Raw genomic sequence first — 20,498 nt, 5'->3', positions numbered from 1 at the left:
ACTCCGCGGCATGTGGGATCTTCCCGGACCAGGGCTCAAACTCATGTCCCCTGCATTGGCAGGCAGATTCTTAACCACTGCGCCACCAGGGAAGCCCTGGCCCACTATTTAAAATTGCCCTCACCGCCCCTCATGGCCCCTCATTCCTCACACCCCAGCCCTATCTCTTAACATACTGTATCATTTAGTTATTTTGTTTATTATCTGTCTCTCCCACAAGAGCAGGGATCTTTGTTATTTTTGTTCACTGTTAAATCGCCAGTGCAAAGAACAGAGTCTGGCCCACAGAGGGTGCTCAATAAATATTCCTTGAATGAGTGGAGCCGTCACAATACCTCTGTGAAATCAGTATTCTTGTCACTGCCATTTTACAGATGAGGAATCTGAGGCGCAGAGACGTCAGGTGACTTGCCCAAGGTCACACAGCCAGCAAGTAGCACACCTGAACCCCTTGCCCTGTTGTTCCTACAGGTCTGGCCTCACCCCACAGACAATGGCCTTGCCCCCATGAGCTAGAGCCTGCCCCTCGGTGCCTGCCCACCACCCGCCAGCAGGATGCAGCTGTGGAAGGCAGTGGTGGTGACCCTGGCCTTCATGAGCTTGGATGTCGGCATGACCACGGCCATCTATGTCCTCAGCCACCTGGACCGCAGCCTCCTGGAGGACATCCGGCACTTCAACATCTTTGACTCGGTGCTGGACCTCTGGGCGGCCTGCCTGTACCGCAGCTGCCTGCTGCTGGGGGCCACCATCGGCGTGGCCAAGAACAGCGCCCTGGGGCCCCGGCGGCTGCGGGCCTCATGGACGGTCATCGCCCTTGTGTGCCTCTTCGCGGGCATCTACACCATGGTGAAGCTGCTGCTCTTCTCCGAGGTACGCAAGCCGGTCCGGGACCCGTGGTTCTGGGCCCTCTTTGTGTGGACCTACATCTCACTTGCTGCGTCCTTCCTGCTCTGGTGGCTGCTGTCCACAGTGCAGCCGGACGCCAAGGCCCTCGAGCGGGGGGCAGGGGCCGAGGCCGAGGGTCCCCCTGGGGAGGACCGGCCCGCGCCTGAGCAGGCCTCCGGGGCCACGCTGCAGAAGCTGCTGTCCTACACCAAGCCCGACATCGCCTTCCTCGTGGCCGCCTCCTTCTTCCTCATCATGGCAGCACTGGGTAAGTGAGGGCTCTCTTCTTTCCTCTCACATTTTAACATCTTACTTACGTGGTTCAGATATCAAATTGATACGCAAAGGTAAACACTGAGAGTTTCACTCCTAATTCTACTCCTGACTACCCTGACCCCGGTGCCCAGGGCTAACTACAGAAAAAGGTTCCGGAAGCTTCCAAGTGGGCAGGAAACCACTTTTATTCCTTTCTTGTATATGCTTCCAGCGTTTCCTTATGCGGCTGCGAGCAAATAAGTACTCATCACTCTCCCCACCTCTTACACTCCATTCTGTGTCTTGCTTTTCTCACTTAACAATATATCCCGGCATTTTTCCAATCGTATCTCATTCTTTTATTTGGCTGTGTAATACTGCACCGTGTGGCTGTACCATAGATTATTTAGTCGGTCTCCCGTTGTTGGACTCTTGGGTTGTTTTGAGTCTTTTTCTCTTGTTCATACATGTTTCATATAAATGTGCATATATCGGTAGGATAAGTTCCTAGAAATGGCATTTATAGTTTCAAAGCATTTTTTGTAATGAAGCAGAATAGAATAGAACCATCAGGGTGTGTAGTCTATGGTAAGATTAAGTATTGTTTCGTGAGACTTTTATTTTACCTGTGTGCACCTGTGTGTGTGTCCTGGTTGGTGACGTAAATTGTATCTGTTACTGTGGATCTGGTCCAAACAGTTTTAAAGCAACACTCCAGCAACGTGGGTGGGAAGGGACATCACGGGGTGGAAACTCCACGGGTTCTGGGGGTGCGTGGGCAAGTGCTCAAACCTTTCAGAGACTCATTTCCTCCTTCTGTGAAATGGGGATTGGGAGCATCCTTATCCCAAGGTATTGTAAAGTTTGAATAAAAAGACAGAGAGGAGGAGCTTCCCTGGTGGTGCAGTGGTTGAGAGTCCGCCTTCTGATGCAGGGGACATGGGTTTGTGCCCCGGTCCGGGAAGATCCCACATGCCACGGAGCGGCTGGGCCCGTGAGCCATGGCCACTGAGCCTGCACGTCCGGAGCCTGTGCTCCGCAACGGGAGAGGCCACAGCAGTGAGAGGCCCGCGTACCGCAAAAAAAAAAAAAAAGACAGAAAGGAGAAGGACAGGTACAGAGCTTGGTACGGCATGATGAGTACAGGAATGTTAGCTGCTATGAGTCGTTACATGTTTAACTCCCAGGGACAGAGTCTGGGAGTAGCCACAAAGCCAGAGTGATCTCAAAGAGGACAGGCGAACCCCAGAGCCCATTTCCTTGTACCATCCATCCTCCATCCTCTCAGTCCCGGCCCCTTAACCGCTGTGTGATTTTAGGCAAGTTACTTAACCTCTCTAAGTCTCATCTCCTCATCTGTAAAATGGGCGTCAGCAGTTGCGGAGTTGTGAGGTTCAGTGAGTTAATCTGAGCAAGACGCCTCGGACAGCTCGTGGCACATAGAAAGCTCCCAGTAAACTTTAGTGGCCGTGAGTGTTGGGATGACCCCTTTTCATTTAACCAGACAGTTTCTCCTACTCATGCTTCAAGGCCCAAATGTCTGCTCCTGAGATGCCTACTCAGATTCTGCCGACCGTGGCCCTTAATTACAGCATCAGTGACATGAAAATCACATGTCCACTCTCCTTTCTCCCCTTCCAGGCTTTGAGCCCCTCGCGGGCAGGGGCCAGGTCTGACTCATCCAGGGCCCCTGATACCTGGCACAGAATCAGACTTACTGAGTGAATGAATGAATGACCGTCCTGCCTGTGTGGGCAGATGTTGCCCCCCGCGGCCTCGTTTCCCCTGCCTCCCAGGGTGCTGTTGTCAGCTGGTGTGCGCTTAGGGAATACAGATGTCCTAAAATACAGCCGAGCAGATTGCACCAGCCTGCAGGATTATGTCAAGGTTATGGGCTTCGACTTGAAATTAGGACCCCCGACTTCATCAGTAATTTTAATCAAGTTTACTTAACGTGGCCAAGCTTCAGCTTCTCATACTGCAACGAGGGCTTCTTCAGGTTATTGTGAAAATTAAATGAGGTGAAGCACGGTGTCTGACAAAACTAGGTACTTCTTCATAAAAGTTAGGTACTGCAATCATTAACGATTATTCTTCCATCAGCAGGCATCCAGTAGGTTCAGCTTTTTCTGAAACCTTATAATCTAAAAGAAAAACCACCCACTGTGAGTATCTCCCGTTGAGATATGGATTTCATGGCAACCTAACTACAGTAACCTTGGGCAAATGACTGAGCCTCAGTTTCCTCATCTGTAAAATGGGAAGAATGATAATAGACCACCTATGGGGTTATTGGGAAGCATTTGAGACTTGAAAGAGATGAGGGAGCAGCTATCTGGGGTAACAGTGCTCCAGGCAAAGGGAACAGCCTGTGCAAATGTCCTGAGGCAGAAAGGTGCCTGATTGTTAAAGGAAAAGCAGAGAGGCCAGCGCAGCTGGAGCAGAGGGAGTGGGGGGAGAGAAGAAGGTGAGGCAGCTCAGTAGCAGGGCCCAGTCGTGCAGGGTGCCGTCAGCCACTGTAAGGCCTTTGACTTTGATGCTGGATGAGATGATCTGCCTTGGGTTTCACAGGCTCCTGCTGTCGGCTGAGTGGAGAACAGGCTGATGGGGATAAAGGTGGCAGCAGGGGGAGCCAGGGGTTTGCTGAGATAGTCCAAAGGAGGTTGACCAACCTGGGTGGGGCAGTAGAGGCAGAAAATTCTGGAAATATTTTGAAGGTGGAGCCACAGGATTTGTTGATGGACTAGAGAGTTTCACCTGGTTCTTGGGCAGATTGGACAAAAGAGTTTGCATACGTGCTTAGCACAGCACCTACCCAGCAAGGGCTCCATAAACATCCATGGTGGTTAATATCATCACTGGTGCTTGCTGGAATCATAATGCTGCTAGAGCTCGCTGATGCCCTTTACTTCCCTGTAGGTAAACTGAGGCAGAGATTCAGCTGAGGTAGAACTTCACAGGGGTGCCTGGAGACCCCATCTGGCCAAGGACACAGGGGAGACAGAGGCCCTCTCGGCTGCCGCCCTGTGGTCCCTGTGCTGAGACCGGCAGAGGGCGCCAGAGCGCTACAGAAGGTCTCACTGTCCTGGTTGAGCCAGTCCTGCAGAGCTGACCAGGGAAGGGCCTGCCCTACCTGCCCAGGGTTCATTCACTGACCTTTATTGAGTGACTCCTGTGTGCCCAGCCCTGAGCCAGGCTATGGCTGCTGAAAGAGCTGCAGTGAAAACGGGACACAGCCTGGTCTGACCACCTTCTTTTCCGTGTCCATCATTTCCATAAGATGGGAGCGGGCACTTACTCTGGGTTATTGGGAGGGAAGGCACAAGGAACGAGCCCCCAGATAGGAAGCTCATTTGGGTTTGAGTCCTGGCCCTTCCTCTTAATTGCTGTGGGACCTTGGGCGAACTACTCAGCCTCTCTGAGTCTCCCACTCCCATGTGAAATGGGGTGACATCCCTGCCCAATGGCCCCCTCCCCACGTCCACCCAGGATTGTTGTGAAGATATAGCAGGAAATATGGGTAAGAAATTATCTGACAAACTGTAAAGTGCCCCATCAAGAGGGGCGGGGTGGCAATTTACAGCATTGCTCAGAACCAGAATATCAACATACTCTGAGGGTCTAGAATTTGGACTCTGAACCCTCGGCCAAAGAGAAGAAGGAAGTGAACTTTGGCGTCTGTCAGCCACCAGCTGTGTGGATGAGCAATCGTCAGCTCATCTTTTCAGCTCCACTTTCCTCATCTGTAAAATGGGTGATAACAGAGCCGACTTCAGGGTCCACGTGCAGAGGGGGTGAACTGTCACACGGGAGCCCCTTGTCTCTGTGTGCTCGATGCCTGGTCGCCATTATTCACGATAGCACGACCCAGTCTGTATAGATTAAGTAACTCACATTTCCCATGTTCCTGTTCTCTGAAAAGAGAGAGCATTAAGCAGTGTGGGACCCCTTCCCTACCCCCTGCCCCGTTGAGAAGCAGGAGTTTGCCGAGAGAGAAAACCCCACGGTGGAGTCAGCACTGTGGGTGGTATGGGGGCTTCCAGAGGCTCAGGAGGAAGGACAGAGGCTCCCCTGGGTGCCGATGCCCCCTGAGCCCGCCCTGTCTCCGCAGGAGAGACCTTCCTCCCCTACTACACGGGCCGGGCCATCGATGGCATCGTCATTCAGAAGAGCATGGAGCAGTTCAGCACGGCCGTCACCGTCATGTGTGCGCTGGCCATCGGCAGGTAGCGGCCCCTGCCCTCCCCCACCCGCCCAGGCCTGCTGCGGGGAAGGAGGGCAGGGCCAGCTCCCCAGAGGAGAAGGGGCCAGGGAGGCCCAGGAAATGCCCCCGGGGAGCCTGTGCCTCAGCTGGTCCCCGTGGTAACTAACAACCCAACTGGCTTAGTTCTGTCCCTTTGGTTGAGCCACACCCTAGAGCAACGCCCTTTTGTCCCTACAGATGGCTTCAGTCCTCGGGGTTCCCCTTTCACCAGCACCCTCCCACCCCCCGCGGTTTTCCAAGTGGGAAACAAGGACCAGCCTTGTCTGTGCTCCTCTGGAAGGGAGAGGGGTCTGGCTGGTGGAGCTGGGCCCTTCACCCACAGTAAACGCAGTCCCCTCTGTGCCCTCACCTTGGGAGCTCCTGTTGGGAACAGGGAAACCCCGTGGAGGTGCCAGCTCCGGAGAGTGGGCTCGAGGGCGGGGTGCCACCCGGTCTCTGCCCTGCGAGGGGCCCACGCCTGCCAGCGGGGGGGTGGCGGGGGGTGGCGGTTGGTTGTCGAAAGGACGTCGTGCTATATGTAACATCTCTTATCTGCAATTAGCTCATTTGCCGCAGGTGTTCGGGGCGGCATTTTTACCCTCATATTTGCCAGACTGAACATTCGCCTTCGGAACCGTCTCTTCCGCTCGCTGGTATCTCAGGAGACGAGCTTCTTTGACGAGAATCGCACAGGTTGGTCCTCCTGGGGCCTCGGGTGACCTGGGGCTGGGCCCGGCCAGGTGGGCTTGCCTTGCATTGAGGATTTAAGTGGGCACGTCCATGGTCTCAGTCCTGATGGCTTTTCCTGCCATCCAGTTCAGGATGGGGACACCCCGGGAGGCTGGCTTGGGCCTCCGGCCCTGCCTGAGCCCTGGGGAGCTGGCCTGCGGCTGAGGTTTTGGTGTGAACTGCGGCCACTATAGGACCCTCGCTAGGCCACCTGCTGTCCCTGCAGCAACCAGGCCTCGCCTCCCACTGGCTTGTGGGAAGCACAAGGGCAGGGTCTACCCAGGCCTGTGGCCTGAGAGGCCCAGCTCCTATGGGAGTGAGCAGGGCAGACATGCAGGGCAGAGCAGGGAAGACATTACAGCATCTGGCCCAGGGCAAAGCAGGGAAGACATTACAGCATCTGCCCCAGATCTCTGAGGCAGACCAGCCTGGGTGCAAACTCTGTCACTAACCTCACCTGTCTGAGCCTCTGTTTTCTCCTCTGTAAGATGGGAACAATAACGGTAGCTGCCCTGTGGGATTGCTGTGGAACTCTTAGCCCAGTATCCAGCAGTCAGTAAAGGGCTTTCTGTTCCTCTCTCCTCCACAGCCCAGATTGTTATTTCTGTGAGGGAAGAGGGGAGTGGCCCCTCTGCCAGTGACAGGGAGGAGACGTGGGCTCAGCTCTGGCTCAGTCACGGCCACGCTGTGTGGCGCTGAGCAAGCCTCTTCCCTCTCCCGAGCCTCAGCTGCCTCCTCTGTGCTCTGGGAGGTGTGACGCTGAAGCAAGATGCTGGTGACAAGGTCTGGGCTCAGAACAGCCCTCAAGGGGCGTCCACTCTCCTTCCCTCCCCACCCCACCCAGAAGGTGGGGAAGGTCTGAGCTCCCCGAGGGTCCCCTGCCGCTGCCCACAGTGACCCCATTGCCACAGCGGGACCTGAGCTGCCTGTGTTCCAGGGGACCTCATCTCCCGCCTCACCTCGGACACCACCATGGTCAGCGACCTGGTCTCCCAGAATATCAACATCTTCCTGCGGAACGCGGTCAAGGTCACGGGCGTGGTGGTCTTCATGTTCAGCCTCTCCTGGCAGCTCTCCTTGGTCACCTTCATGGGCTTCCCCATCATCATGATGGTGTCTGACATCTACGGCAAGTACTACAAGGTAGGCCCTGCCTGGGTCCCGCTGCGGTCTGAGCCCTGGCAGCTCCTGAGGGACCCCTTAGGCAGGTTCAGGGGGCCACCAGGGGCTAGTGAAGGACTCATCGTAAGGCTGCATTTGCGTTCATTCACTGGTTCATTTCACTCATTCAATAAATATTTATTGAGCACCTACCGTGTCCCAGGCACTGGTTTATATCAACGAAACAGACAGGGCCCCTGCCTTCAGGAGGCTTATATTCTAATAAGAGAAACAGACAATAAATAACAACGGCACTAATAATGAAAATATATAACACAGTAAAAGATCATAACTGCTAAGGAGAAAAATGAAGAGAGGGATTGGGAGCATTGGGGCTGGTTGCCAGTTTTAAATAGATCTTTCTGAGAAGGTGGCATTTGAGTAAAGAGGTGGACGGCTCGGGGAAACACATTCCAAGCAGAGGGTACAGCCAGAGCAAAGGCCCTGAGGTGGGAATGTGCCTGGCGTGTTTGCAGAGCCTCAGAGAGGCCGGTGAGGCCAGAGCCAGGAGTGAGGGGAGAGCAGGGAGGTGACGGGGGCCAGATGGTGTCGGCCTTTGCAGCAAGTTTGGTTTTCACTCTGAGTGCAAAGTTTGCTCTCTTTCTATACGTTTATGTCGGGGGGGAGGGCTCAGGCCCCCGGGAGCGAGGCCCTCGCCCACGATGCAGTGATGGGCAGGCAGAAGTCCCCTCAGGCCGCCTCTTGGCACTGCCTCTGTCAGAAGGTCAGCCTGTAAGCTAGGCCCCTGCCTCACCTTCCTCCTGCTTCCTGCAATGGTGGGTGCCGCTGAGCCCTAACGGAGCCAGGCTGGGTTCAGACAGTGTAGGCGGCCCCTCCTCAGTGCTCCAGGCCTGCGGGGGCAGGGACACTTGTGAGCAGGGGCTGGGACACGTGATCAGCTCAGGGTCCCCAGTTTGGTCGGAACCCTTGGCGCCCGTGACCTGAGGCCAGCTCCCAGATGGATCCGTTCCCCACAATCCAATGTGTCACCTGTGGCAGAGCCCACCACCCAGGAGGGCCCTCTCCCCAGCAGTTCTGGGTCACCGGCCTCACTGTTTTCCTCCCTGAGTAGAAAAAGTAAATATATGAGTTGGAGTTGGAGCTGTTTCCCTTCCACACCACCCTTCCTGCCTTCCTGCCCGCCCCTGAGAGGGGGCAGGAAACCCTGGAGCTCCCTGCACCAGCCCCGCCTCTGCACACACCTCAGGCCCCACCTTTAAGTTCAACCGGGCAGGACCTCAAGGAAGCCCTGTTTAGGTCTCGTACCTGTACCCGAATGTGTAGGATACAGTCATCGCCACAAGCCACACACATCGCCCGCAGCCAGACATGACGCAAGGCACAGGCTGGCTTCTCCCAGGATGCCTGAGTGTGCTGCATGCTTCCGATGGCCTGGGCATGACTCGCAGGTCATGGGACATGCCTGTGGAGGAGCCTGTCTCAGCCTCCTGGGCAGCCCTCCCGGCTGGTGTGAGATTCTGGGTGTGGTTACTGAAAGCCTGAATAGCGTGGCCCCGGGCGCCTTCTGGAACTCTGTGGACAGCAGCCTGGTGGTCACACACTTCTCAGCCATCCGTCTCCAGTTATAAGCACACGATGAGGGCAGATTTCGTAGCTCGTGGCCTCCACCACCATCTAGAACTTGGCTAAGAGTTCTGGAATCTCTGTGCCAACCCTCAGGCTCTCACATAATTTAATATATGTTGCTGGATGTAAATGGTGCCTCCTTAATAGTTAGTGTTTCTTGTGTAGTGTACAACCTGAACAACCATCCAGGGCATCCCTGCTCTTATGCCAGCACAGAATCAGGTATTGAGACTTCTTTTTCTGAGAGGATTACCCAAAACTGTATGGTCACGCATAACCTCCTCTGAATACTGGAGATGACTTCATGATCAGCCCTGCCATGCCTCAGGAGCTAGAGCCTCAGGAGCTCACCCTAAGAGCCCAGCTGGAGTCTGAGTTCAGCAAATCAAGCTAGAAGGGAATGGGGGAGGAGGGAAGCTGGGTCTTATCCCCTTGTCCCTGGAACTCCCTGCACAGAGCTGGCACCAGCTAAAGATAGAAAACACCAGAGAGGCTCAGGCAGAGGGTGAGACTGTGTGTTTTGGGGTCTCTTCTTGTCGCGCCTCCCACCCATAGAGGCTCTCCAAAGAGGTCCAGAATGCCCTGGCCAGAGCCAGCAGCACGGCTGAGGAGACCATCAGCGCCATGAAGACAGTCCGGAGCTTTGCCAACGAGGAGGAGGAGGCGGAGGTGTACTCACGGAAGCTGCAGCAGGTCTACAAGCTGAACAGGAAGGAGGCTGCGGCCTACATGTACTACGTCTGGGGCAGCGGGGTACGTGCCCCGGCCCGGGCAGGTCTCACACAAAGATGGGGGACCCCTAGATCAGGACATTAGCCCAGGTCCAGGCATGCTGATGTGACACTTGACTTCGTCCCAACTTTCTGCTTGTCCTCAGAGAATCTTTCTGGAAAGGAATTCAGCCTCTCAGTGCATGTCCTCAAGCAGGGCACTTCCTCTCTCCCTCTCACCTGGGCGTGGGGTGGCAGGGTAGGAGCTTTCTTTTCCCAGCTAGGGAAGCATCCCTGCCAAGGTGGGGAGTCACCCCGAGGCCAGCTGGGAGCCATCCTTGGCCGGCTTCCCTGCAGGTCCTATGTCACAACCACACACATGCCCCCATTAGAGTGTCCAGCTCACTCCCTGGGGGTGAGTTATAGCCCCTCCTGGAGAAGAAGAACTTGGGTCCTGTCAATGTGTGCTGGCCACATCTGGGGGTGGGCTGTTGGGGAACAGCTGGGGTAGGAATGAGGAGGGTTTGGAATTTAGGGGGAGGAAAGAGAGGGTGGTCTACAGGGAAAGCAGGGAATAAGGACCTTCTGGGTCCCCCCAGGGTGGGCCACCCCTCAAAAGTGCCCAGCCAGGGAGAAGAAGGGCCTGAAATCCAGCTCACCTGCCCACCGGCAGGGGCGCCTCTTGCCGAGTGTGCAAAGGCACTGTGGCCCAGCCATTGATCTAGTTCTGACCCAGCATCGCTGGCTTGGGGTGGGGAGGGGCAAATAGGGACCCAGTGGGTTGTCATGGGTATGCAGGTCCCACTCCTCTCGCAGACCACTCCCCCAGACACCAGAGGGGACTGGAGGCAAGCACACCCTGGACACAGCCCCTCCTTCATGGAAACACAGACCTCGTCTGCTTTGCCTGGCTTGCTGTGTGACCTTAGCCAGTGGACTCAGCCTCTCTGAACCATGCTCTTCCCAATAAGGAGAAGACTAAAACTCCAGTTTGGCCTCGCTGAGGCGCTTGGGGGCTGTGTATGTGTGCCAGGGCCTTACAAAGAAAGCCTTGTTCCCAGCCAGGCTCATGGCCTGTTCCAGCTGAGGGCCTTTGCAGGGAAAAACTCCATGGCGGGGGCGGGGAGGGCATGAATGACAGAAGGGCCCCAGCTTGTGGGAGGCCATCCCTGCTGTGGGCTGGAGTTTCAGTCTGTGGCTGTGAGTGAGGCGCCCACAGCTGCTCTCACCTCCCCTGCAGGGCAGGGGACAGAGGGGCTGTGGGGAAGGTCTGAGCCAAGGCCCCCATGACTCAGATCCCCCTTTCCCTCTTCCCTCCAGCTCACTCTGCTGGTGGTCCAGGTCAGTATCCTCTACTACGGGGGCCACCTCGTCATCTCAGGGCAGATGACCAGCGGCAATCTCATCTCCTTCATTATCTACGAGTTTGTCCTGGGAGATTGTATGGAGGTGAGGGGCCGGCGGGGGGAGGGGGGCCCTGGGGAGAAGGGAGAGGGAAGGGAGAGGGATCTAAATGGGGGTGCTCCAGGGTTCACGGGAGGTGGTATTTCTTTCTAAAGAACGTGACAATACCAATAATACTAATAAAGAGAGTAACACGTACAAGTGACAGCAACTCCATTTATGGAGCAAAGTGGCAACGACAGCAGTTATTTCAGAAGGTTCTCCTGAGCACACTGTGCACGGTCAGTGCTACTCCAGTCCCCATTTCCCAGAAAAAGCAGCTGAGGCTCAGAGTGGTTAAACGACTTGCCCACCACGTTTGTAAGGGAACCGAGTTCAGAGGCAGATGGTCTGACTTTATTTTAACCCACTTTAAAGAGTAGCTCCATGGAGAGAGAACAGAGTGGGTTTTATGTCTTAATTTGGCTGCCCCCACCAGCAGGTCCCGAGACTAGGGAGCTGGCGTGGTGCTTGTGCCGAAGCTGCCATCAGTCACTGCTGGAGGACGCTCGGAGTGCTCCTCTGGTCTGCCTCCCTCCCCCCACAAAGCCCTCCGGCATTAAGATTGAGCCTCTGTGTCCTGCAATGGTAAAGCTCAAAGATGCGGCAGGGGAGGGGTGGGTTAGCATCTGCTGCAGATGGCACTTTGCGTTAGCTACAGTCATCCATGCAGTGTCATTTGAATCAGCGTCTCGGAATCCGTGCTTCAGAAATATCCACACTAGTGGGCAAAGACATGTGTCCCAGGATGTTCGGTGCGGCATTGTTTATAACGGTGAAAAGTTAAATGCCTGTCAACCAGCGATTGGGTGAACACAGTACATCTGTATTCTAGAAACAGTCCATCTGTGCTATGAAAACTAGGCAGCAGCCACAAAAATGAGGTAGAGCTGTGTGCACTGGCATGGAAAGACCCCTAAGACATGCTGTTAGTGAGAAAGCTAATCCCCGAGTCGTAAGGATGGTCTGATCCCATTTGTGGGTTTTTTTTCCATCTCAAAATGATTTAATTACATATGTGCATGTGTTTGTAAAAGCACAGAGAAAGGACTCGAAAGACACGGTACTCGGATAACCGGGGCCACCTCTGGGATGAAGCAAGAAGGACAACTTATACACTTGTATAAGCACTTGTATCTCAATAGGAATACTTATATCCAGATATTATGAGAATAGCCATAGCTGTGGTGTGTTGGGGGTTTACTATGTGCTGAGCACTGGCTTCGCGGAACCATGACAATGGTACCAATATCACCCCTATTTCATCAACCAGGACCCGCAGTCACAGCTCATAAGGGCCTGAACTTGGGAGCCAGATGTGCCTGGGTTCGAATCCTGGCTCTGCCACTTCCTGGCTGTGTGACCTGGGGGAAGTTACTTGAGCTCTCTGTGCCTCAGTTTCCGTATCACCAGAAAGGAGATAATGATAGAACCTACCTCTTAACATATATAAGTACTCAGTAAAATGAGTCATTATTCACACTTATACTTGTGTATATTTTTACCCAAGGAGATGTATAGTATAAATTAAGGGCCATTTTTTTTTTTTTTTTTGCGATACGCGGGCCTCTCACTGTTGTGGCCTCTCCCGTTGCGGAGCACAGGCTCCGGACGCGCAGGCTCAGCGGCCATGGCTCACGGGCCCAGCCGCTCCACGGCATGTGGGATCCTCCCGGACAGGGGCACGAACCCGTGTCCCCTGCATCGGCAGGCGGACTCTCAACCACTGCGCCACCAGGGAAGCCCAAGGGCCATTTTTAAAATTGAAATTTGAAAATTCTGTGACAGCTGAAAGAGGAAGGTCTGATTCCTGTTCTGCCACATTCTGCCTAGTTCATTTAACTTCTCTGTGCTTCCGTTTCCTCCTCTGGAGGGTGGTAACACCTACTCTGCTGGACGGTGGTGAGGTTTAGCTATAACACACAAGGCACCAGTACTTTTTATTGCTGTCCTCATTTCTTCATTGTCGTCTTGATCTGCTGTACTAGCAGGTGGGGCTCCAGCAGCCTCCCGTGGGCACCCCGCCCCCAGAACTGCTGCTGTGTGCTTGCTCTCTCCTCACCCCCGTCAGCTCTCTAGCACTGTGGCAGGGGCTGGGGTGTCCCAGGATCGGGGCGTCGATGGGTCAGGAATGTGTGTCTACTCCCCCCGCAGTCCGTGGGCTCCGTCTACAGCGGCCTGATGCAAGGAGTGGGCGCCGCGGAGAAGGTGTTCGAGTTCATTGACCGGCAGCCAACCATGGTGCATGATGGGAACTTGGCCCCTGACCACCTGGAGGGCCGGGTGGACTTCGAAAACGTGACCTTCACCTACCGCACTCGGCCCCACACCCAAGTCTTGCAGGTGAGAGAAGACCCAAGCGCCCCCCCCCCCCCCGAAGTCATCCTTTCCCTCATCCCATCTCTCGCGCACCTCCTACAGGCCAGGCCATGGCAGTGCAGCCAGGAACATGAAAGGCCAGGAACACTGAAGACAGATCATATTAACAAAAGGGTTCTTGGAGAAGTGCTAGGAAGGCAATAAGTCAGGGATAGTCTGCAGAGATGGTATTAGCAGTCAAGGAGGGCTTCTCGGAGGAGGTGACATTTGATATGAGACCTAAACAAGGAGCAGGAGCCAGCTGATGGCTCTCTGCAGAAAGAACATTCCAGGCAAACGAGACAAGTATAAAAGTGCTGCCAAATCCTAGAAAGGAGAGCATTCTGGGGGCCAGCGGTGGGGCAGGCTGGGAAGGGTGCCCGCCTGCATCTGAGGCCAGAGCATATGAGCCAGGGGCCCCACACTGTGTCTGCGTGTTCCTTGCAGAATGTCTCCTTCAGCCTGTCCCCAGGAAAGGTGACAGCGCTCGTGGGGCCGTCGGGCAGTGGCAAGAGCTCCTGCGTCAACATCCTGGAGAACTTCTACCCCCTGGAAGGGGGTCGCGTGCTGCTGGATGGGAAGCCTATCAGCGCCTATGACCACAAGTACTTGCACCGAGTGGTACGTGCATGGGCCTTTGCTGCCCTCCTCCGCCCTTTCCTTGTCCGACCTTCTCTCCCGCGAGCACGCACACAGGTGTGGGGAAGAGGGCTCAAGACACACGTACATTTCAAAGAATTATCACCATTTCAAGAATTGGAACATTCCAGCGCTCTCCCCACAAGAAGCAACGTCTTGCCTGACGCTCACGATCGTCATTTCCGTGCTTTTCTTTTGTTCCCATCTCTATGCCTCCCCGAACAGCGCAGCTGTGTTTTGCTAGTTTTAAACTCTGTCTGGCTGGAACCGTAACGTGTGTATTCTTTGTGTCTTGTTCCTTCCACTCAGTGTTATTTGTGAGGTTTCCAGGTTGAGGCTGTGTTTGTAGTTCACTCATTTTCATTTCTGGAAGATAATCCACTGTGTAAACATGGGACAGTCCGTTTATACATTCTGTTCTTGATGGATATTCCAGTTGTTTCCTGTTTTTTTACTATTACCAGCAATACCGATATGGACAGTTTAGTCCATATCACAGTGTCCATGGGTGGGTAGGTTCTCCCAGAGCCTCACCTTTAGTAGTTACTGCCATTAAGGTGGTTTACTTTTTTATTATTATTATTTTTTTACACATTACATTCCCACTAGCAGTGGGTGAGAGTTCAGATGGTTCTGCATTGAAGTTATCTCCAGTATTTAAAGGAGGCTATTCATGACCTTACAGTTTTGAGTAATACTCTCAGAAAAGTAGACTCAACACCTGATCCTCTGCTGGCAATAAGAGCAGGGATGCCCTGGACGGTTGTTCAGGCTGCACACTATACAAGAAACACCGACTATTAAGCAGACACGATTTACGTTGTCTACATACATTAAGATATATGAGAGCCTGAGAGTTGTAGATGCTGGTGGAGGCCACAGGTTGTGAAATCTGCCCACTTATGTGTATATAACCAGGGACAGATGGTGGAGAAGTGGTCCCAGGTTTACCCCCACCAGGCTGCCGCCCACCAGAGTTCTGGAAGTGGCTCCTAGAAAGAGCTGTTCAGGCTTTGCAATAGTTAACATACTCAGACACTTAATCTTCTCAGACTGTTAATATTGCCAGTCCTGAATCTGTACCAGTTGGTATTTAGAGGTAGTTCGGTGTAGAGGTCTTTTGCATTTGCTGGTGACTAAAGATATTAAGTCCCTTTTCATATGTTTATTGGTTATTTGGATTTCCTCTTTTGTGAATACCTTCTCTATAAATTTTTAATTTTTATAAACCCAGAGCAGTAAAACTCAACAACCTAACCATATTCCCATATATTCAGAGAATTTCATAACAAAGACCTGAGTGACTCCATCTCACCTTTTGAATTCCACTCCGTGTCGGGAACCGGCATTGGCAGTTTAGTCAATATCCTTTCCAACGTGTTTCCTACCTTTATATAAACGTACCTATATATAAAGGCACATATGCTTTTTTTAAACAAAAATAGAAATATGAGACATATACTACGGCTTGATTCTATGGGTGCACCGTAGTCGTTTAACCCATGCTCTGTTTATGGAGAATTAGATTGTTTAGTTTTGTATTTCTTTTTCCTTTTTTGCTATTTACAGTGTTGCAATGATATCCTCCAACTACATACAAATTCCTAAAAGTGAGACCATGAGACAGTAGCTCCTTTCAGTTGTTCTCTTACAGGGAGGGGGCACCAGCCAGGGAGGTCCTTGTGGCCTGGGTCTGCTGTGCCCCCTTGCCTCCTGCCAGGGACAGGCTGACTCACAGAGTTACACTCCACGCTCTTTCTCTCTTTCTTTCCAGGTCAGGGGCAGCCAGTAAGCTCCGTCTTGGAGGTCAGGGAGCTTGACTGGGCCCAGAGCGGCAAGCTTAGCGGGGCCCCGGTTTGTTGGTCGGGGAGGCTGAGAGCTTGTGCAGAAAGTGGACCCTACTGTTCGGAAATAAAAGAGGCAGCTGAATGCAGCTGCTGGCCGCGGGCCCTGATCGCGGGCCCTGATCAGATTTCAGACCCGAGTCTCCCGGCGTCACTCGGGCCCAGGGCTCGTGAGGCTCCTGGTGACAGCTGGATAGACGTGTTCCAGGCCTCTCACAGCCCATCCATCCTCCTCCGCAGATCTCCCTGGTGAGCCAGGAGCCAGTGCTGTTCGCGCGCTCCATCACAGACAACATCTCCTATGGCCTGCCCACCGTGCCCTTCGAGGTGGTGGTGGAGGCCGCACAGAAGGCAAATGCCCATGGCTTCATCATGGAACTCCAGGATGGCTACAATACAGGTACAGAGCCCAGAGCATCACCTCCACCGTGCCTGGAGGTCCACCCTCAGGGATGCAACCCTGAGTTATGCACTGCCCTCTGCCAGCTGAAACTCACATAACATAAACTTAACCACTGTATTTTAAGTGAACAATTCAGCAGCATTTAGTACATTCACAATGCTTTACAACTACCACCTCTGTTTAGTTCCAAAACGTCATTTTTTTTAAAAAGACACTTTTTTCTTTTATTTTTTAAAATTAATTTATTTATATTTTTTGGCCACATTGGGTTTTCGTTGCTGCGCACAGGCTTTCTCTAGTGTGGCGAGCGGGGGCTTCTCATTGCAGTGGCTTCTCTTGTTGCAGAGCATGGGCTTTAGAGCGCAGGCTCAGTAGTTGTGGCGCACAGGCTTAGTTGCTCCGCGGCACGTGGCATCTTCCCAGACCAGGGCTCGAACCCATGTCCCCTGCATTGGCAGGTGGATTCTTAACCACTGCACCACCAGGGAAGTCCCTGAAATATTATTATTTAAAAATAATATATGTATTATATTCATTAATTATAGTGACTTAATTTTATATTAGTAAATATTCTAATTTAATAAGTTGAACAATATATTACCTTATAGATTTTATTTAACATATTTAAAAATTTTAACTCTCGCAATGGGACTATTCATACAATTCAAAACTAAAAAAATAGACATAACGATATCCAACGCGAAGTTTTATTTCATCCCGGTCTTCACTGCCAGGTCCCCCCTGCCCCCACCAAAACATCTTTCATTATTTTCTTACATGTCGTTTTGGAGTTTCTTTATGCAAGTATGAATATGTATTTTTATTCCCTCCCACCCTTTTACAGAGAAAAATCCAGCACATTCTATTCTGCCCCCCGGCTTTTTTAAGTGACCTGTCCGTATAGATACCTAGAAAGCTGCTCTTTTTTGAACTACTGCATAGTATTCTGTTGTGTGGCTTTATAATAATTTACTCAAAAATAACTGATGTCTTGTTTCCTGTTGATGGACATTTGGTGGTTTGTTTCTTTGGGTTTTTTTTGTTTTTTGTTTTTGGCAATAACAGTGCTGTGAGTCACCGTGCGTGAGAAGGTGAATCTGTAGGAAATATTCACAGAGATGGGTTTGCTGATCCAAGGGTTGTGCCTCTGTAATTGTGCTCTGTAGACTTGTACGGCACAGCCGGATAGACACAGCGGTACCTCAGGGAGAGGAGGGAGTGCCCTTTCCCCTCGGCCACACCAGCACAGTGTGCTATCAAACGTGTGGATTTTTGCCAGATTAATAGGTAAAAGTTGGTATCTTGGTACCAATTGCACATAGTTGTAACTTGCATGCCTCTTACGAACAGGGAGGAAGAGCATCTTTTCATGAGGTTTCCAGCCTGTGGCCCTTGTAACCCCACCTTTTCCTGGGGAGCAGAGCTCCTGTGGCAGCAGGGAAAGGCGGAGGCGGGGGTTGCTCGCTGCTCCCCAGGGCCACCGACCTCACCTCCCGCTCACTTGCCCCTGTGTCTCTGCCATGCAGAGACGGGGGAGAAGGGTGCCCAGCTGTCGGGCGGCCAGAAGCAGCGGGTGGCCATGGCCCGGGCTCTGGTGCGGAACCCACCCGTGCTCATCCTGGACGAAGCCACCAGCGCCCTGGATGCAGAGAGCGAGTTCCTGGTGAGTCGCTGGGTAACGGGTGATGCTGGGGCAGTAGCAGCTCCAGGCGGCCAGAGCCCTCCCTCCCCCCGCAGATGGCTGCAGGGGCCCTCCCAGGCCAGCAGCTTCCTGGACTGGGCTGTCCCGGAGCTGAGGGCAGGGAGCGAGCGGGGGCAGAGGAGGCCCAGGGCCTGGTCACCCTGGCCCAGCCTCTGGCTCGAGGCGTTGAAATTATATGGAATTGGGTTAGGGGTCAGGAGGTGTGGGACGTGGATAGGAGCTCCGCTCTGCAGCTCATGGCTTGCGCGTGTCTCTTACCCCCTGAGTCTCATTTCATTGGTAAAGAAAGAAGGGCCCCATAGTGTATTTGAAGAGGACCAGCTACCTCAGTCCCTCCATGGATCAGTTCATTTACTACACAGGTATTTAATGTGCGCCTCCCGGGCACCAGGCGCTGTTCTAGGCACCAGGGGTTACATTGGCCCCTGCCCCCAAGGTGTTTCCAGTCCAGAGGGGGAGACAGATAACAAGGGGATAATCATGAGTTCACCCTGGGGCCTGTGCTAGGTAGAAAATGGAACAGTCATGTGGGGACTTCCCTGGCGGCCCAGCAGTTAAGACTCCGCGCTTCCAGGGCTGGGGACGTGGGTCCGATCCCTGGTTGGGGAACTAAGATCCCAGATGCCACACAGTGCGGCCAAAAATAAAAAACAAAAGAAGAAACAGTCATGTGATCGAGAGATTGAGGGAAGGGTCACTACTGTCAAAGAGAAACACTGCTGGACATTAGTTAAAGCTGGGAAAACAGATTTTATTAGTAGCTGCTGTCAGTAGGGAAGAGCTGAGCCCCATTCCTGTGCAGGGGTGACAGTGGTGACGGAGCCTTTCACAGAGAGATTGAGGGTGTAGGGAGGGCGCAAGAGTGGGGGACCAGGAGAAACTCACAAAGGGCTGGGCAGTGCAAGTGTGATCCGTCCCCATGACTGCTGGCCAGCAGTGGTTGTCCTCTACTGAGACTGGAAGACAGGGGCCCTATCCTTCCCATGATTACAAGGAGATGGCATTCAGGTCCCAGAGAAAAACATTCCTGAGTTTTAGGAGATCTGCATATATATCTCCAGGGGACAGGGGAAGGTTTTACAATTATAAGCCCTTTTTGGTAAATGCTCTAAGAAAGGGAGCTCTGGGGCCCACCATCAGGTGACGTCTAGAAGTCAATTCTCCTGGCAGCACTGGGCATTTAGGGGCTGGGGTCATCCTAGCAACAAGGCCTTGAGCTGCAGAAGCCCCCTGGAGTGTGGCCGTCTTAGTGCAGAGTTTGGATGGGGTCACACGTGATAAGGGAAGGATGAGGAACCAGGTGATGCCTGGTTTTGTCAGCGTGTGCTTCGGGGCTGACGGTGAGACCGTTAACCAAGGCCAAGGTTAGGGGAAGGAGCAGGAAGACGAGAAGACGACCGTGTTAGGGGCCCCCCTGTCATCCGCCGGGCGCTGCCCTGTGTCAGGCTCTGAGCTCCGTCCCCCGTGGACAAAAGCCAGGAAGCAGGTCCTGTGCCAGCCCTTGCTTTACAAGTAAGGAAGCCTCAGAGAGGCTGAGCATCCATGGGACGCGGTGGATCTGGGATCCCAGCCGGGACCGGGCGGGGCAGTGGGTGGCGGCGGAGACGCCAGTGTGAGCCAGCGCCCTCCTGTTTCCACAGATCCAGCAGGCCATCCACGGCAACCTGCAGAAGCACACGGTGCTCATCATCGCGCACCGGCTGAGCACGGTGGAGCGGGCGCACCTCATCGTGGTGCTGGACAAGGGCCGCGTGGTGCAGCAGGGCACACACCAGCAGCTGCTGGCCCAGGGTGGCCTCTACGCCAGGCTGGTGCAGCGGCAGATGCTGGGGCTCGAGCCCACCTCGGACTGCACAGCCGGCCTCAGGGAGCCGCCGGGCAATGGCGGTCACAAGGCCTGACCGTGGGCCCTGCCTCTCCTGGTGGGGCAGAGGCTCCAGTGCCCACCTGGCAGATGTGCCCACGGGGGCCCCCCGGCCGCCCCCGCTGCCCTCCGAGCCCAGGTCCACGGCACTGGAGGGCCAGCTGCCCTGTCCCACGTGTCCCCGCTTCCTGCGTCTCACCCCCGGTTCCCACCCTGTTCCCCGGGCCACCACCAGCCCCCTGCTGCCATGAACAACCCCCTCCAGTCTGGGCAGTGGAGACACCACTGGTCTCTCCAGCTGGTCTCCCAAGGTTTCTAAGTGAAGGTAGAGCTACCTTTTTAAACCAAGATCTTAACCAGGTTTTTTACTGCTTGGTTCTGATGGGCCCCAATCTCCTAGATTTCAAAAACATTTTTCTAATTGGGAGCAATGATGGGCAAGTTCTAGAGACTTCTGAGCCGGGAGTGAGTGACCCTTCCTAGGAGCCTGGGGGATGTCAGGGAGAACTAGGCCTCTATCCTCTGCCCCTGGAGAGAAGGGGCTTCCCTGTCCCGGGGTGCGGGGGAGGGAACACGGGGAGGGGACTTCCTGTCTCTCCCTCTTCCCAGCTCTGTGAGTCAGGCCAAGGGTGAGTGGGGAGTGGAAGGCACCTGCCTGCCCTCACCCCTTCC

The 20,498-nt window shown here is 53.9% G+C and overlaps 1 protein-coding gene across 3 annotated transcripts; it reads left to right on the top strand.

Moving 5' to 3' along the window:
• Positions 1–555: 555 nt before the first annotated feature.
• ABCB9 (ATP binding cassette subfamily B member 9) lies at positions 556–19,863 on the top strand. Of its 3 annotated transcripts, XM_065889653.1 has the most exons (11): positions 556–1,156; positions 5,255–5,369; positions 5,949–6,079; positions 7,053–7,258; positions 9,419–9,616; positions 10,894–11,022; positions 13,171–13,359; positions 13,822–13,995; positions 16,098–16,257; positions 17,787–17,923; positions 19,603–19,863. In XM_065889653.1, exons 1-11 carry the CDS (start codon positions 556–558, stop codon positions 19,861–19,863), a joined length of 2,301 nt encoding a protein of 766 aa, XP_065745725.1. The 3 variants fall into 3 exon arrangements, with proteins under 3 accessions (XP_065745725.1, XP_065745726.1, XP_065745727.1); XM_065889654.1 differs by lacking the exon at positions 10,894–11,022; XM_065889655.1 differs by lacking the exon at positions 13,171–13,359.
• The last annotated feature ends 635 nt before the right edge of the window (positions 19,864–20,498 follow it).

This window comes from Phocoena phocoena, chromosome 13, assembly GCF_963924675.1.
Source record: "Phocoena phocoena chromosome 13, mPhoPho1.1, whole genome shotgun sequence".
NCBI classification, from domain to species: Eukaryota; Metazoa; Chordata; class Mammalia; order Artiodactyla; family Phocoenidae; genus Phocoena; species Phocoena phocoena.
This window is presented reverse-complemented; position numbering and strand designations above follow the sequence as displayed.